At 39.3% G+C, this 18,873-nt stretch overlaps 1 protein-coding gene across 4 annotated transcripts; it reads left to right on the forward strand.

Moving 5' to 3' along the window:
* Positions 1-78: 78 nt before the first annotated feature.
* Blzf1 (basic leucine zipper nuclear factor 1) lies at positions 79-16,838 on the forward strand. 4 transcript variants are annotated; one of them, XM_027417155.2, is made up of 8 exons: positions 83-400; positions 830-997; positions 1,096-1,177; positions 8,490-8,926; positions 9,591-9,790; positions 11,317-11,445; positions 13,657-13,876; positions 15,602-16,838. In XM_027417155.2, the coding sequence occupies exons 3-8, from the start codon at positions 1,147-1,149 to the stop codon at positions 15,785-15,787; spliced, it is 1,203 nt and encodes a 400-aa protein (XP_027272956.1). In that variant the 5' UTR covers positions 83-400; positions 830-997; positions 1,096-1,146; the 3' UTR covers positions 15,788-16,838. The 4 variants fall into 4 exon arrangements, with proteins under 4 accessions (XP_035300761.1, XP_027272956.1, XP_027272955.1 ...); XM_027417154.2 differs by having other exon boundaries at positions 932-997; XM_027417153.2 differs by lacking the exon at positions 830-997.
* The last annotated feature ends 2,035 nt before the right edge of the window (positions 16,839-18,873 follow it).

An 18,873-nucleotide genomic window follows, 5' to 3' on the forward strand; every position in this document is an offset into this window, starting at 1 on the left:
GGGGCAACGCGACGCCACTACTTCCCCCCCCAACAAATCCACTTCCGTTTGGTGGCTAGTGACCCGGAAGTTTAAGCCTATATACAGCTCGCTTTATATATTACTACTTTTTTTTTTTCTTCTTAAGTATACATCTTTCTGCTTTTCACTTGTTGAGCCGACACATGGCCGACTCTGTGTTTCTACACTTTTAAAGACAGCACGGACTGTTGGTCAAGAGAAGAGCATTCCGGAAACGAGACCCTGAGTAATAGGAAGTGATTGGAGCGAGCCAGTCGCTAGGTGTCCGGAAGGCCTGGGCGGATCGGCTCCTCCCAAAGGCAGGAGGAGTTGACAAGTTAGCCGGCTGCTGAGCGAGGGGAGAGCCGGCGCGGTGGACACTGAGATAGGGGCATCAGAGGTGAGTCCCGGGGCCAGCCGGTGGGACAGGCGCGGCGGGGAGATGGGTTGGAGCTCGGCGGCCGTTCGTGCTGGGGTTAAAGGCGATGCTGACAGGAACAAGCTTGGGATCCTCCTCCTCCTCCTCCTCCTCCTCCTCCTCCTCCTCCTCCTCCTCCTCCTCCTCCTCCTCCTCCTCCTCCGGGATGAGGGTGACAGTCCTGATGCTCCCACCCCACCCCCAGCCCCCTTTAAACTCAGGCTCCCCACACCGTCACCCGGTGTTTCTAGACTGCCACACTCGCTGTTCTGCATCGCATCTTCCCAGAGAAGTTTCTGACATTTTTGATCTCGGTTTGCTCTTGGGAGGGGTCTTGGGATATGTTTTCAGAGCGAGGATTTGTGGTGTTGGGGGAAGTTAGACCCTGTTCTTAGTCGTATGTAATGCTAGGAACAGTATTACATCTCTGAGGACGTGTGGTGAAGACACTCGTCACGTACTCCACAGTATTCTTCTAGAGAAGAATACATAAACCTATGCCCGATTTTCCAGTATTAGTAGATATAAAGGACCGCCTGTCAAAAGGAGATAATGAGGAGTGGCTCCGTTTCTAAATGTGTGAGTACTAAAGGCAGAGACAATTAAAATATGACTTTTAAAGTAGAGGCACTTACTGAATATATTGGTTTAATTCTTTAATATGTATACATTTCTAGGTCTTTGGTGAAAGTCTTGGAGTGCATTTTCGTTAGCTACAAAAACCAAAAATGGCTACCATTAAGACCTTGGAAACCAAAGGTAAGTGTTCCTGTTTTGACAATTTTGGGTTTGGAGGTTTTTTCAGGGCGGACAGGGGGCAGTGAGACAGAGTTTCTCTGTGTAGCCCTAGCTATCCTGGAACTCACAGAGATCCACCTGCCCCTCCCAAGTGCTGGGATTGAAGACATGCCTGGCCTTTTTATTTTTTTAAGAACATGAAATTTATCATGATTTGAAGGGATTCTTTAGACAGGTTACTAAGTCGCACAAATTCCTTGAGAATTATTTGTGTTTGAGGTCTCTTTATGTCATTGACACTGATTCCTAACTGGGTTTATATTAGCTATTTCCAAAAATTGGTCACACAGGGGCTAGACCTTTAACATAACAAAAATCTGGGGGTCCTGTTCTACCCATAGTGCTTGGTGTATAAAGTAGTGACTTTTGAGTCCCACTCTGCTTTGCCTCTGTAATGTTTAATCCGCCATTGATCATTCTCCATCTTTTGAAATTCTTCCATGACTTTCATGATGCCAGTTTTATTTTCAGCATACATTGTAGCTCTACAGCATACATTGTGTCTAATGTAGTAGCCACATCTCCGGAAGTGGGGATTTAAATTAACATTTTTAAAATTACAAACTATCTGCAGACCAAGCTTCGCAATAACAAATGTGCCACTTCACTGTTACATTTCCAGCGTTAAAGAAAATCCTCGTACAGTGCTGCTCTACTTGTATCTTGTCTCTTCTTCAGTCCCCTCCCTGTTTTGTCTTTTACATGTCTTTTTAAAATGGATATGTATGAGTGTTTTACCTGTGTGGATATATGTGCACCACAAGTGTCCTTGGTACACAGAGCCCAAAAGAGGTGGTGGTGGGGGCACCAGATTCCCTAGAACTGGAGTTATAGATGATTGTAAGCCATCTTGTGGGTGTTGAAAATCAAACCCTGGTCTTCTGAAACAGCAACCCTGGTCTTCTGAAACAGCAACAAGTGCTCTTAACCACTGAGCCATCTCTCTAGCCCCCAATATCAATAATATATATATATACATATATATATATATATATATAATATATATATATATATATATATATATTATTATTTTGGTTTTTCGAGACAGGGTTTCTCTGTGTAGCTTTGGAGCCTATCCTGGCACTCGCTCTGGAGACCAGGCTGGCCTCGAACTCACAGAGATCCACCTGCCTCTGCCTCCCGAGTGCTGAGATTAAAGGCATGTGCCACCAACGCCCGGTGAAAATGCTTTTAACTCCAATCTTTGTTACAAACAATAAAAATTATTGTCATTACCCAGGAGCCTTTCACAGCAAAGTTTAATAAGTAATTGCAATACCGCATTTAGTTTTTGCTTTTGGCCAAGTGTATTAGTTGCTTTAACAATACTATCATTAAATTTCTCTTATTCGCCATTCATTCCCAGTCTATAACTTTCACCAGTCTCCCACCTGCTTATTCTAATTCTATACAAGTCTTCCAGCAAGGCAACCTGTTGCTGTACCAATAAATTAGATGCAGTTGTCTATTAGCATGATCTTTGCCTCCTGTTTCCTCCTATTTCACCCTCTAGAAATCTCCTTCCTATGACGTTCCCTTTTAGAGAACTGTTGCTGGCCCAGAGCATACTAATTCAGGAGTTTACTTAGGGATATGCTTTGACTCTCACCTATATGTAAATGGGAGTGGACTGTAGAGTCTGAATTACAAGAAATGTGATCTAGGATAGTGACAGATATGTAAATTGTTTCTATTAAGTAATCAGTCATTGAAGTTCTGAGAGCAGAAGTGGCAGAAGGTTTAAAAATATTGATATTAGCCAGGATAGGCTCCAAAGCTATACAGAGAAACCCTGTTTCAGAAAAAAAAAAAAAGCATCTTCATGTCATTTCATTTTATCTTGAGTAAGGCAGGTAATACAACTGTTTGTTCTATTCTTACTATAATGTAACTGCTGTTAGTGAAAAAGATGTTTGTGCTTCATGGCCCAAGAAAAGGAATGCCTATATTTGATGTTGTCGGTTGTCTGGGTTTCCTTTAACTGCCTCAGGAGAGAAATTTGATTGCTTAGTATACCAAACATGTGACCAGCACTGCCATCGCAGGAGGGGTGGATTGCTATTACTAGGGGTCATCTCAAAAGCAAACCTAAAATAAACAATTTAATTAAAATTATAGACTTTTCTACATTTAAAATGTAGCTGTTACAGTTTAGTAACCAGATCGTAAGTTCTTAGACATTTAAATAGTTGCAAATCCTAAAACATTATCTGACTTTAATTCTATAGTGTCATAAAGATTGGGTAAAAATGATTCTGTGAGCAAATGGGTTTGGAAATGCTGGGTTGAACTGGCTATAGCGCTTCCCAGTGATGTTAGAGCACTGGTGTGTACTGTGAAACTCCTGAGGACATACATCATGCATGAGTACAAGCACACATTTGACCAGGCAACTATTTATCCAGAGTCTATAGAGGAAAGGTCTAGCTATCACCCGTCATAAACATCAACCTGATTGTCTATAGCGTATTTTTCCAATGTAATAAGTAAACTTTACTAGGTGATAATGGTGACATTTAAAAGAACATTAAAGCTTGGCCTGGTGGCCCAGTCTTGTAATTCCAGCTACTTGGGAGTTCTGCCTGCCACGTGGATGGACAAAATAATACAGAGACTTATATTAGGTACAAATGCTGCTTGGCCAATGACTAGAATTTCTCATCTGCTAACTCTGTCTTAATTATCATAAATCTATATATTTTATAAGACTTATCGGACGACTTCCATTGGTGTCCTCAATTGCCGGTGGATCACATTGCCAATCTGGAGGAAGAGTGGAGGGGGAAAGGGACCACTTCCTGTTTGTCCTTGCTTAAATATGAGTCTCCTTGCTATGTCACTTCCTGCTTGGATCACCACTTCTCTACTGCATTTCCCAGAATCCTCTTTGACTCCTAGTCCCATCTAACTTGCTGCCTCATTGGTCAAACAGTACTTTATTCAACAGTCAATAAGATGAACACACACAGTACATTCCCCATCGTTTAACTATTCTATTGTTTTAATTTATGTGTGTTCCTGAGTCTGTCAGACTAGAATATAATGGAAGTAAGAATTAGTGATTTAGTGTAGAGGGGGAAACCAAGTTTTTGACTTCATTAACTAAGCACTTACTTACTTTTCTTTTTTATACCAAACATATTTCTTTAGTTGTTGAGAAGAGATGGTAAGAGATATCTGTAACTGAAGTAGCTTCCAATAATCTACTTTGGAAGAGAAACAGATTTTTCTGAAATACTATAGTACTTACAGCATTCCCCAAGCTCCAAGTGACAGAAGGAGGTGATGTTCATGACTGGCCTCAGATTGTACCACAAACTGCCATGGAACTTAGTATTATCTTGGCTCAGAAGTACTTGAAGTACTGTCCTCATAGATTTACACTGTCATTAATAACGGAAGTATTTGTTCAGTGATGTCCTCTAAACCTTGCTCTTTCCTTCCATAATCTAAAACAAAAATTGGTAAATTATGGCCATTTAATGAGTATAAACAGTAACTGAATCCCATGTAAATCAATTATTATCCTGAATAAAAATGAATTCTGTTTTTCTCATCTGCTTTACCAAAGTTTCTTTCATCATTAAAAATTTGGCTTTGTCTTCTCATGTAAGTACCTGGAGACTGTCTTCAGTTTTCCATCATCATCCCAGAAGCCTAAAATATATCATCTCTGGCCTTTTACAGAAAAAGTTTGCCAGTCCCTATATAGAATGTTAGACTAGTGATTTTGCTGTTTTTTTTTTTTTTTCACATTTCATCAGTCCCTGGAAAGCCAGTGTGAAAAAAACATAAACCTTAAATCTGTTTAGGTTGATTAATGCATGATTACAGGTGTAAGGGAGGCAATCATACAGGGATGCTGGTGCTTCCCTTCAAGGAATGGAGAACAAAGATTGAGGCTTTGCTTTATTCATCATTATTCGTAATTATAGAGTTGGTGCCACAGGTTTTTGTCTGAGAACTTGAAGGATGTAACTTCTCATGAATGTGCCCTGCATGGCCTAGTACATATGTAATAAAGGTTTCTATGTGTGTCACTGGGAAAAATAGAATGGTAAGAAAATATGAAAGGTAAGAAAATGCAAAGCCCTGGCTCTTGTCTGCTCAGCTTCATGATAACAAGATCCGATGAGTTGTTTATGATAGTCATGAGTTCGTAAGTAAGTAGAACAGTTTAAAGTTAAGAGTAAATTGGAGTTGAAAGTTGGTTGAAATTCTTAACTGGAATTTTGAATGCTTTGTTTGAAAAAAATTATCTGTCAAATATACATTGCTTCTTTGCCTTTTAACAAATTTTTTATATGTCCTTAAATCCCTATTGTTTGAACTTCCTTTACTTAAATTTTTCCTTTACATAACAGTATTTAATAACCAAAGTATCACACCTGCTTCTTATTGGCCAACCTCAGTGGGCTGGAAAGGTGTGACCTTAGTGGTAAATTTATTATTTTTGCTAGCTTACAGTTAATATATGATTCTATATTCTATGCTAGAAACAAGACAATTAACAAAATGAAATACATTGATAAAATTGGACAAACCTAAAACCAAATTTCAAGAATGTGAAAACAAGTCACCCACGGTGCTGTTCCAAGAGGTGGAGGCAGGAAGAACTCCAGGTAGAGGTTGGCCTGGGCTACATACTAGCTTCAGGACCAGCTTAAGCTACACAGTAAGGCCGTGTCTACATACATTCATACACCAGTGGGTCTTTCTTTTTAAAGGGTTGTGTACATTCTCCTTGTAAAGTACTGCTGTTTTCCAACATCCTTTAATACCAAACCCCGGTCTCACTTTCTGAAATCTTCCTTTGTTTATCACTTCAAAAATTAGTTCCAAAGCCATGAGGGTGTTTCAGTTTGTATCACATATTAAAATGGCATGATTTTATCCTAATATGAAATATTTTGTGAGATAGAATACAATTTACGCCCCCCAAATGCCTTCTTTTGTTTGATGTAGCTCAAGTCCCAGTACATTGATAGATACAAAAGAGAACAACAAATCTATGAAATGAAATGTCTTATATTCCAGTGGTGTAATTTTAACCCTAGTATAAGAGAATGAAAGTCAGAATCATGTGTAGTGATATTAAGTAGACTTTCCTTCTCCACATTGTCAGTAGCCAAAGTTTATTAGATTTCATAAAAGAACGATAACCAAAATAAAAGAACACTTAATGAACGCTTACTGTGTCCACCGCCATTCTCAGTGCCTCACGTGTATTCTTACATGTGCTGTTTGCAACATGCAAAAGCCAAGCAAATGGAAAAATACAGGAAATAGACCTACTGATGCTGGCTAGTATAGTGACTTTTGAAAGGCTGTTTGACAATTCAGATCTTCACTAGACCCCTAAGTCCTGTGCTATATATTTATTTCTTCTGTGGTTGTTTGTTTTGATTTTGGGTTTTTGGGTTTTTGTTGTTGTTTTGCTGTATTTTGTACTTCTGGGGATCTAGCCCAAGCCTCATATGTATTGTCACTGCTTTTTAATTTCTTTCTTTCTCTCTTTGTTTCTTTCTTTGTTTCTTTCTTTCTTTTTGTTTGAGACAGGCTCTTACTATCAGCCTTGGCTGGCTTCAAACTAACTGCCCTGGCCTCAGATTCCAAATGCTGGGATGATAGGTATACACTATTACATCTAACTGGAAGTTTATTTAAAAAAAAATTCAAAAGTTGTGTAGTCAAAACACTGCTCATTCATACATCACTTTTATTAAGCATGTGCTCTACTGCTAAGTCCCAGCACCCATGTTATCACATGTGTGCATGCCTTAGGGTGTGTGTGTGTGTGTGTGTGTGTGTGTGTGTGTGTGTGTGTGTGTGTGTGTGTGTGTGTACCCTATTTCTATACTAGATAGCATCTTAAGCACAGTGGTCCACACTGTCTCACAAAACATCTGGCCTTTTTTACTTGCCTAGTACTATGTTGTGTGTGACCTCTTGCAGTTCATCATTATAGCCATTGCTACTGACTAGTATGTTCTTTTGTCCTTGCTGTATATTATGAATTTATTGTTATCCATGTATCTATTGAATAGAGCATACAAGGCATTTTACTAGAATCATAATGCATGTAAAATAAATTGAAAAACCACACAGGGCATATGACCCCAGAAAGATAATGTAAAGATGATAAAAGTGAGGCTTAAGAGTTTAGTCTCACAGCCCAAACAGTTTCACTAGTTTAATTTTTACCCTTTAGGTGTAAGAATAAGATGCTTTTCCTAAGCAGTTTTCCAGTGTAACATACACAATGCTCTTCTCTGTCCCTGTGTAAAGCATGAATACAGATGAAGCTCTAGTGAGGGACATAGATAGCTGATATATTGTTATATTTAACATCATTGAGTATCAATAATGCATCAGGAGTTGATTTTATTACATTCCTGCTCATCACCACCCTATGGCCTGGCTGTTACTATTTCCATTTCAAAAATCTCAATATAGAAATCAATAGAAGAAAGTTGTTTTTCTTGGATTATATTACAAAATAGAAGTCAAACAAATTTTCTACTAAGAAAGGAGTCATTTACTTAGGGAAATTTTAAGCACATAAGTCTTTATTCATCTTTCATTGACCCATGATGTTTTAGAAATTACTCTGCAATTTTCTTTCCATTCCCTTTGCAGTTGATACCTTAGAACAGAGGGCAAAGCAGTGTAGTTTGGCAAGACTTTTCATGGAAAGATGTAACACACACCTACTTACTCCAAATAGGAAGCCCATGACAGGCCAAGAAGGACACTACCATAGCCCTTCTTGGTAACCAGTCAGTTTTATTGGGCTTACTTACAGGAACAGAAATGACTCAAAGACAGCTGCATCACCAAAGGCCACACCCCAGCACAGGTGACAGCTCCCCAAAGCGGGGAACCTGGAGCACACTGCACACGAAGCCTGTAGGCAGGTCAACAGGTTGGAGAGTGTTTTTCCAGATCCCTCGGTTGTTGTAAGCCTCTTGCAGGCAGCCTGGCTGGTTTCTGCTTTTTTAAGGCAGCTGCTCTGGTCTCTTGTCTTGGCTTGGCTCCTCTGAGAGGGACTCTGAATTACCTTTATGGTTTACTATTGGAATGGAGGGGCCTAGTGAGTCTGGTCATTTTCAGGGGCTTCCCAAGCTGTTTTGAGTTGCTTCCCTTCTGGCTTATGGAGCTTCCCTGTAGAACGGAGTATTTCAGTTTGGAGGGAACTGCTATGTAACAAATAGTCATAGCATCTTCTTATCATGTCTTTGGTAAATTGTCCTTGGCTTGACTTCCTCCTTAGGCATCCTCACTTCGACCCCAATCAGAGGAGCAGGAGATGGAATGGAAACAGAGGAGCCCCCTAAGTCTGTTGAAGTCACCTCTGAAGTGCAGCCTGTAAATCAGCATGTCCTTCAGAGTCCACGTAAGAAAGTTCCCTCCGACAGCCCAGGAGTGCTCCAGCTCGGAAAGATTCTTACTGAAAAAGCAGTGGAAGTGGACGCTGTGAGGATATTTGTCCCCAAAGCTGCCATCACTCATGACATCCCCAGCAAAAATGCAAAGCTTAAGTCTCTAGGCTATCACCGAGAAGAAGTCCACCCTCAGCCAGAGGTAGTTACAGACCCCAGGAAGGAACTCTCAGAGGCAAAGAAGGTTTTAGAAAAACTCAAGAATTCTGAAAGGCGGCTACTTCAGGACAAAGAAGGCCTTTCAAACCAACTCCGAGTACAGACAGAGGTAAGCACAGCTCATAGCTTCAGTGAGCTCCAATCTTTACCTCTGGACCTTTTAATTCTGTGCTAGGAAAGTGCGTTTCCTGAGAAACGTCATTTATCATGGGTTGTCGTTTCTCTAAAATGCTTCCTCTTTAATTTCTCATTCTGCCGAAGGGCCTCTTTCTAAAAAGAATCTGTGTTAAGAACTCAGACTCTAGACATGGTGGAAGTGGAGGGGTGAGGAGCTTTAAATAAGACCACCTCTAGGTTGTAGAAGTCGGTTACATTCATAACTGACCAAGTCAATCTTTGCCATTGACAAATTAGCAGTCCTTGTTTGAAGAATTTGTTCCAAGTATTTTTGCTAGATATAACTGCATAATTATCTGTATAGGTTAATGGTATTTTTCTTTTCTTAATTTTCTCCTTTTATTGGAAATAGATTTCTTTTTTTGCATAATATATCCTGATTATAGTTTCCCCTCCCTCTATTCCTCTCAGTTCCTCCTCTCCCCACCCCTCACCAATTTGTATCTACCCTGTTTCTGTCTCTCATTAGAAAATGAACAGGCTTCTAAGGAATAATTATAAGACAAAAAAAATAGGCTACAAAGGACATAATTTTGTTACAATCAAATCAGTGCCATTTCTCAAGCTTTTTGTCTGGTTGTCTTCTTTCATCCTAGATAAATCGTGAGTTAAAAAAGTTGCTGGTGGCTTCTGTTGGAGATGACCCACAGTATCACTTTGAACGTCTAGCCCGGGAGAAGAACCAGCTCATCTTAGAAAACGAAGCACTAGGTCGAAACACAGCCCAGCTTTCTGAACAGCTGGAACGGATGTCAATACAGTGTGATGTGTGGAGAAGCAAATTCCTCGCAAGCAGGTCTTTTTCTGTTGTAAATAGTATTAGATTCTCTATTGTTTGTTCTGTCTGTCACTTTTTTGACTCATAACAAAACAATAGTGAAATTTCTGACTGAAGATTGTCAGAGTGCTTCATACATCATTTAATGTGCAGCACTCAGCCTCTGGAGGGCCACACAGTCTCTTAGAGAGGTGATAGATGTGCCCTTTGTTGAAAAACTGACTCTTATTACAGGAAACAAACACAGCTGCAAAATCAAACATGGGAATGTTACAGTCACAAAAGGCAGGTGTAAATCCTCCCCCTCCTACCTGGAGAAAGCAACCTCCTTTCTACTTCCTAGGACAGGGTTCTCCTCCCGGCATGCTCTGTTCTCATAGCTCTTTTATCCATGCAAAGAGCTTTTCAGCTCCCTTCTCTCCGTATATAAACAGAGAATTGTTTCATTTAAATTGTTTCATGTTATGCCATATATGATGAGGCAACTCTCACACATGTAAAAAGCCACAAGGCTATATATATAGTTCAGGCCTCTGAACGTGCTGGTCCTTGGGAAATCCTGCTGTGTATCTTGTTGGTTCTTTGTCCATTTGTCCCCTCCTCCAGTCAACTTTTGCATTAATAGGAACATGTTTGAGACACTGTCTGTCTGTCTTAGGGTTCTCCTGCTGTGATGAAACAGTGTGACGCCCCCACAGGTTTGTTTATAGGCTAGTCTTATGGAAGCATCTTCTCAATTGTGGTTCCCACTTCTCAGATAACTAACTCACGTCAGGGTAACAGTAAACTGCTCAGAACACCATGTGCACCAGCAGAACTTCATGTGTTTAGTAACTGCTGATTTAAAACGAATCATCTGGAGATTTCTCTCAACATACCTAAGGTCTCCAGGCTGTGAAGAACCTCTGATTGTGAATAAGTTGTATAGAATAGTATTTCTTCATGCAGTGTATCTATGGTGTTTTTCTAGTCGTTGAGTACTAGGTAGGTCCTTATGGTGAAAAAATAAAGCAAGGTGTAGCAAACTTCATAATAAATTTTTCCTCCTAGTAAACACATTCCATATATTCACTTTTCCACATATTTGATTGAAATATGTTTAAAATATTTTTTTGGAAAATAAGAAACTATGTAAAAGGAGACTGAGCTTGCTTAGCAGGGGGAAGACTACTTTGTTTTATAGAAAGTTTTCAGTATTTTTCTGAAAGTACAATTGAGTAGTGAGAAAAATAATTTACTTTTTCTTTTCCTTTCAATTTTTTACTGTTAGAAGTGTACCTGTAATATTAAACTGATCAATTTAGAGTAACATTGGTATAAATTCACTATATAACATTGGTGTAAAGTCACTATATAAAAAAGTTAAGAACTCTTCAACTGACACTGCTTCAGAAGCTCTGCAAGTTAAAGTGTTTTTAGTAACCTGTGCAAACATCTTACTTCCTGCCGTTAGCTTTTGAAACTGACAATTACAGAGTGGCAGGAGATTAACTTCCGAGTGCTGTGGTACTATGGAACTGTGTGTGAGATTTCATCTTTTTCAGGGTAATGGCGGACGAATTAACGAACTTCAGAGTAGTTTTACAGCGTCAAAACCGAGATGCCCAGAGTGCCATACAGGATCTCCTGAGTGAACGGGAGCAGTTTCGCCAGGAAATGATCTCTACCCAGAAGTACGGCTCTTGTTCGCATTCTGAACTTTCCTGTCATCTCCAGCAGGGTTCCCTGTTGTGAAAGGTTTTGTTGGATTGTTTGTTTCAGTGTGGCCACATTTTTTAACATACTGACTATATACTGTAAGTCACACTTTAAAATATATGCTCTAAAAGGAAGGAGCCCTAAAAACAGAAAAGATGGTGCTGTATCTTACATTCCTAATAGGAAAAAGAATTATTAGATCTGTGAGAAGGGTGTTTCTGCATTTAAAAGTAATTCTTGGGTATGGTTATGGTGGTTTTGTGGAGTTTGGGTAGAAGCTGAGTGACATATCAGTTGCTCCCACGGGAGAGATTTTTGAAGTCGTTTTGCAGTATTAGATCATGTCTGCATATCTTTGCATTCCAGAACTAACAGGCTGAAATCTTTAAAAATAATAATAATAAATAAACACATTGGCAGTGTTTCTTAAAAGTCTTTGTACTTTTATGTAATTATATGGGAAATTAGAAGAGTAAAGCAATATATATTAAAGTATAGAAATTTGTTAGAGGCAATTAAGGGAGTGTTTCAAGGGAAATGCTTGCTTCAGGCTGTCTGTGATAGTGCATACCTGTAATCCCATCACTCAGGAGGCTGAGGCAGAAGTACCTGAATTCCAGGCCAGTCTGGGCTATGTAGTAAGATCCTATCTTTAAAGAGATATTTTTAAAAAGGCAGGTTTATTTGGCAAAATAAGAGCAGTCTTATTAGTAATTTAAGTTATTACTACAAGAAATACAAAAGCAAATTGAACCCAAATTATACAAAAGTGAGAAAGAATACTAATGATAATAACTAAAACAATTTTTTGATAAAACTTTTTTTAAAAAGTTAAACTTAAGATATGTGTATCCCTGAAGTGGCGATCACCTGTGCTAGGTCCTCTGCATACATGCTGTGGTTGTTTAGCTTGGAGGGAGTGGGTGTGTCTCTGACTCTTTGGCTGCCCTTAGGACCTTTTCCTCCTACCTGGTTGCCCCATTAAGCCTTAATGTAAGGGTTTGTGCCAAGTCTAGTTGACAGCACAGGGAGGCCTGCTCTTTTCTGAAGGGAAACAGAGGATCATTGGATCTGGGAAAAGGCGGGGTGGGGGTGGGGGGTGGTGGAACTGAGAGGAGTGGAGGGAGGGAAGGCTGCAGTCAGGTGGTATTGTAGGAGAGAAGAATAAATAAGTAACAAAAAAATTTTAGCCAATCCACCAAGGAAAGACAGTGAGTATTGAGTATTGGAGATGAAAGCCTGTACGCAATAGATTGAGTAGACAGGCAAAGATAATAAGGGAATGTTATTGATACCTCTAGCCAATCAAGTCAGTGATTTAGATAAGCTTAAGACATATTTCCAGAGGCCACTTAAAAACAGGTATAGGAGGGCTGGAGATAGTTCTGCAGGTAAGAATGTATGCTGTCTTTGTAGAGGACCTGATTTTAGTTCTCAGCACCATGCTGGGCAGCTTACAACTACTTGTAACTTAAGCTCCTGGAGATCTGACGTCCTCTTCTGGGCTCTGCGGGCACCTGCACTCATGTACACACCTAACACACACAAATAATTTTAAAATAAATCACAAAAATTGAGATGTAAGTAATAGCCCTAACCCATTAAAGCAATTGAAGTTGTAGTTAAAAACTGAGTGAAGAAAAGTCTAGCCTAAATGGATGAATCCACTGAATGCTATTAAACATCTAAGGAAGAAAGAAACACAATTGTACACAAGTTCTTCTATTGCATAGAAGAAAAGAGAACAATTTCCAAATCATTTTGGGGGCGAACATTGGGATAACAAACTAGAGACATAAGCAACAACCAGTAGACTTTCTATCGTTGATGAACATGGATGTAAAAATCCTTATAGAATATTAGTGGACCAAATCCAACAATGTAGAAAATAGTTTATATAATATGACCAGTAAACTCCAGATATTGGAGATTGAGTTAGCATCCAGACATCAACAACCAAATGTGATTAAACTGTGCTACTTGTTTTCATGATTTCTAGGTAACAGCGTAGCAGTAGATCAGCCAGTGTCTTATGCCCTATAACCTATGTGACCAGACAGCCTGAAACTTGAACTCTGAGCAGAGATGTTAAATGACTGCTGAAATATGTTGCTCACTTCTTTCCTCGTACTGCTTCTGATATTTTGTCTTTATCAGTGTCCGTTGCTCACATGTGTTCTGTGCAGGTTGTTGGAGGAACTCTTGGTCTCCTTACAGTGGGGAAGGGAGCAGACGCACTTCCCCAACACACAGCCCCACAGCACAGCAGGGCTGGCACTTGCAAACCACAAGTTGGCAGAGGCTGTGCATGCTCATCTTCTGGGAAATGTTGGCATCAGTAATCAAAAGAAGATTCCAGCACCAGTAGACTTCTTCAGTACCCCAGCTGAGAAAATGGCTGAAAAGGTAACCTGTTTGCTCTTCCTGAGCTGTGGCGTGAGTGTGATGAGCTGTGAGATTGTGTTGGCCCCTTATTGAAAGCTGTGTGTTATGCTTATTTGGCATTGGCAGTTTTGAAATGTAGAGCCTCGATTTGTTTTCCACATTATAAGCTTGTAGTCTTAGAGCAGATTCCTCCTCTGACCCTTAAATTTCCTAATGGTACTACTCTATTCTAAGGAGAAAACTACCTTCCATCTCAGCCAGGAGTCTTGGAAAATGTATACATACCTGTACTTACACATCACTTACTCAGAGTCCTTAACTCTTGCCTCTAAGCCATCGTCCTCTGTTGTCAGAGAGTTGTCTTACAAATGTCAATACAGTCATCAAGCAGCTCCTACTCCTGCCTCCCTGACTGAATTCTTTCCTAGAGCATAGAAGGTTCATCATAATCTTTCCTTCCATCCCCCTTCTCAGGAGTCACTTCCCAAGTTCCATTCCTCTTCCAGCAGCATTACTCACTTCTCATTTCACAGATAGACCGCTTTTCTCACGTCTCCTTCTAGGCCTGCTCGTCCATCTGCCTAAATGATTTCCTATCACCTTTCTTATTGTCCAAGCTTTCAGTGTACTCTGTATGCATATCACCTATAGCTCTTGTGAGCAGGATGTTATTGTGTGAATCTCTCTCTAAATCTACTTAAAGGCCGGAAAATATGTTTCCTCATGGACTGGTATGATGTTGCACATAGTAGGTGCTTAGCTACTTACTGAAAGGATTAGTGCTTAAAAAGTAAACTACTCAAAGCCTTGTTTGTTCTTTCCTACTGTTTCTTTGCCGTGAGCTTATGTCACTGTGTACTCAGCTGCTGTCAGTATCCTTCAGTGTACCTGGCTTTTCCTTCATTCACGAAACACTTCTCTTGCCTTGGTTTCTGTGAATAGCCTCCACCGTCCTGCCTTCTGCTTCATTGTGTAACGTTGGGTGTGCTCCAGGCCTGGTCTAGATCTGCTGGCTCTTCTGGTCTTTACCCTGCCACATTCCCTCAAGTAACAATACCGGCTGCCCTTCCTCCTTGCCTGCCTCATGACCTCCCAGCCCCATTGCTTCAGAAGCTGTTCTTTCAGAAATAAATGCAGTAACCGTTTCTGTTCTGACTTTGTCTGCTTTAATGGCCACCCATTTCTTTCCTCCATGATGTGTTGCAGGATCTCTGCAAGGCCGAAAATCCACCCCTGTCATCCGAAGGCTAAAGTCTAAACTTCCTGCCACCTCTCAGTCTCCTGTTGAATCCCCTTAGCATTTTAGTTTTCGATTAAAAGGCCCATAATGTTGTAGCATATGCCATACTTAGAAACCAGTCTTTTCTTGCAAAGTTTATAAGCAATATTCATCCTTCTGTCTTTGCTTGTCATCTAACATTTAACTAAGTTCCATAAAAATAAAAGGGTTAAAAGCTAAATTTTAAAAGTAGAGTGTAATTAACCTCATTTTTCTGTTTTTATTCTTTCTATAGATATATGTGAAAGAGTATTCGTTTCATAGTTACTAAAATAAAGGTGGTTAATGTCATAACTAGGCATCATTGCTGACTTATAGTGTTCTGGCAGAAGGATGAATGCAAATTCATTCAGATGTTATTTTTGGTGATAGTGCCATAAATAAAATGAAGGTAGTTGTGTGTCAGTGAAACCCAAGACCTTTACACTACATGTTACGCACATCTGACATGACTTCTTTTGGCTTAGGTTCTACGTATTTTGGATCCCGTTACCTGTACAGAAAGCTCACCGGACAATCCATTTTCTGAATCTTCACCAACCACATTACTCACTACAAAGAAAAATATTGGACGTTTCCATCCCTATACCAGATATGAAAATATAACTTTCAATTGCTGTAATCATTGCAAGGGAGAACTCATTGCTCTTTAATGTGTCATATATTGAAGGTTTATTTGGGAGCTGGGGTTCTTATGATGCTGATAATAAAACCAATTCATCTTTATATAATATATATCTACAAAGATATTTCATGTACTAGTTTCCAAATTATTTTTCTTAAGAAATGTCTCAGGGTAAGAAAAAGTGAAGCTATGTAGACATATTTAAAGTACTTCCCAGAGAATTCACAGTGTTTGTGCTAAAACACTAAAAAAGATTTTGTAACTTTCTTTTAGGCACTAAATTATTATTCTTTGTTATATATTTTGTATAAACTATAAGCAGGTTTCATTTTGGTGCATAAAGCAAAAACAGGTCAACTACAACCATGCGCTGGATGTGGCCATGCCCATCACTTTCCTGTGACCTAATCTGCTTCCCTGCACTGCAGCAGTGTTCAGTGTGGGGTTAGCAAGCCCATTCCTTTATAGGGCATGTTTGCTAGTGTAATAACTGGGGTACAGGAAAAAGGGATTTGCATTCCCTTTGTGGTCACATTTAGGGTATAAAAAAGAGGCCTTCAGAAACAACCCAGGTAAAGGGATTAATCTTTCTAAACAAATACGTTAGGAAAATAAAAACATATTTTAGAGCTACAACAAATACTTCAACAAAAGTGTTCCATGCTGTTTGTTTTTTGCAAGGTGTTGTGTCTTCTGCATGGTTGTAGTTGGACAACCTAAAGGAAAAAGATCCCTAGTCACTGACTCATGATGACATGTGCAGCACAACAGGGGTATCTGGTTTGATAATATAATGATGGAAAATGAGTGTCTAAGGAAAATGTAATCCATTAATTTACATATTCTATGTAATATATTATTTGTAATGTAGCATAAGATGCCCTTTCATTGTCCTTTAAATATTCACAAATATCTGTCATAAAAAATATACTGAATTTTAAAAATTCAGAGAAATCTTCAAAAGGCAAATCTGGCCTAATCAAAATACACTTTAGTATCAAACATGCTATTTCTTGTCAGACTCATCTGAGTCATGTTTATAGCTTTCAGTGGCAATAAACTTGTGTATTTCCCTCTTGTGCTTAGTCCTTTTTCCTTCCAGAATAATGTACTTTGGCTTCAACCATGTGGCTTTTACTATTAATAGCTGTTTTGTTGCCTTTTCCTTTCTGTTTGAATAATATGAACTTCTTAGAAGAAAACTGAAATGTTCATGACATCGGATTTGACTGTCATTTCTTGGGTATAACAACAAAAGCACAAGAAATGAAAAATTAAACTTCACTAAAGATTAAAACGTTCATGCATTGAGATACACAGTAGCTCTACGAATTAGAAGAAAAAAAGAATGAATTATACATCTGAGAAATGGCCAATTCAATAACCAAATCACCTACCCAGTGAGAAGAGGGCAGAGGCTGGAGAGATGCCTCAGTCTATAGAACATAAGCTGAGAACCCACGTCCACATTGCCAGCACCCACATAGCATACTGCGTGCAGCTGTGCACATCTGTACCCCCAGCACACATGGAGCAGAAACAGGTGGGTGGAGTCCACTGAGCAGTCCAGTCATCTAGCTGAATTGATGAGCTCTAGGCTAAGTGAGAAATCCCATGTCAAACCTTAAGGTGGAGAGTGGTAAAGGAAGATACCTACTACATAAGCCTCTCTATGCATACACTCACATGTACATGTATCACTCACACTTGAAAAACATGAGCAAATTATTTAGCCACCTAAAATATCCGCACATATTTGTATATACATACAAATAGCAAATAAGCACATGGGAAGATTGTCAACATCAGTAGTGAGTAAAATGCAATCCTTACCATTTTCATGTAGATAAGATGACTGTTAATAAAATAGTAGGGTGGCTATTAAGAAAGCAAGACAGCAACTGTAGACAAATCTGAAAAAACCTGGAACTTCTGTGCTTTACCAGTAGGAATGTAAAATGCAGCAGCCAGGAAGCTCCTGGTGAGAGGAGGTGGGGGGGGGTGTGTGTGTGACTTACCATGCATGCTCATGCGAGCTGGCCCATCTTTCTCCTATGTGGATAAATAGCCAAGAGAACTTGGAGGTTGTCATAGACTCTTGTCCACCAGTTTTTGTAGCAATGTTGTTCATGGTTGTCCAAAGTTAGATATAATCTTGATATGTCAATGGTTAGGTAAATAAAATCATCATCTATATGATAATACATTCAATCTCTCATGCCCAGTTGATGCATGCTACAATTTAGACAAATGTTACATGAAGTAGGTTAGATACAAAAGGACAAATACTGGTACCAGGGTCTGGAAAAGGGCAGGAAAGGGGCATTTATAACTTAAACAATATTCGTATTTTTTCGATAATAAGTGAGTGGAAATATTACAAAGTGACTCCTATTGGACTCCTATTTCTCTTTGTAATAATGAGAAATGAAAAGAGAGAGTCCATAAATTTGGAAGGGAGATGTGGAGAAGGGAAGTTCAGGATGAGTTGGAGGGACTGGATGGGAGGTAGAGATTGTCAAAACACATTGTGTATATGTATGGAATTCTCAATAAGTAAGTAAAAATTACAATAAAAGTTTCAGTAGTGGAATGACTTAATTATTTCTCCAGAGATGATTCACAAATGGCCAGTAACCACACATAGTTGGTCATTAGGACCATGCAAATCTATTAAGTATCTGTGAGACTACGTAGAAATTAGGCTGTCTTTAATTGAAATTGTAAAATGGTGTGTCTTCTGTGGGAACAGTACCAAACTGTAAGTATTCTATATACTACATCCTGCCTGTAGCATATATCAAAAGAAAACACTTAAATACTTGTATCCATGGGATGTTCACAGCCACACTACTCACCACACCCAAAAGATGGAAATGCCCCAAGTTATGAGTGTTAGACAAGTTCTCTTCTATAAAAAGGAATTAAATACTCATGCATGCTATGTTGTGGATGAGCTTCCAAAGCACTATGCTAAGTGGAAGAAGCCACACATAAAACTTGTTTTTAAACTATGTGAGATTTCTAGAATAGGCAAATCCATAGACAGGAAGCACATAGTATCTGCTCAGATGACGTGTGGGGCAAGTGGCCTTGAAAGTGGCTGGTCACAAG

This window comes from Cricetulus griseus, chromosome 5 (genome assembly GCF_003668045.3).
Source record: "Cricetulus griseus strain 17A/GY chromosome 5, alternate assembly CriGri-PICRH-1.0, whole genome shotgun sequence".
Lineage (NCBI taxonomy): Eukaryota > Metazoa > Chordata > Mammalia > Rodentia > Cricetidae > Cricetulus > Cricetulus griseus.

Bases quoted from the DNA above. Each gene is read 5' to 3' on its own strand.
- Blzf1 (XM_027417155.2), top strand. From the start codon at position 1,147: ATGGCTACCATTAAGACCTTGGAAACCAAAG. The intron at 1,178-8,489 runs GTAAGTGTTCCT...CTTCCTCCTTAG, and splicing joins TAAGACCTTGGAAACCAAAG to GCATCCTCACTTCGACCCCA. The intron at 11,446-13,656 runs GTACGGCTCTTG...TGTTCTGTGCAG, and splicing joins GAAATGATCTCTACCCAGAA to GTTGTTGGAGGAACTCTTGG.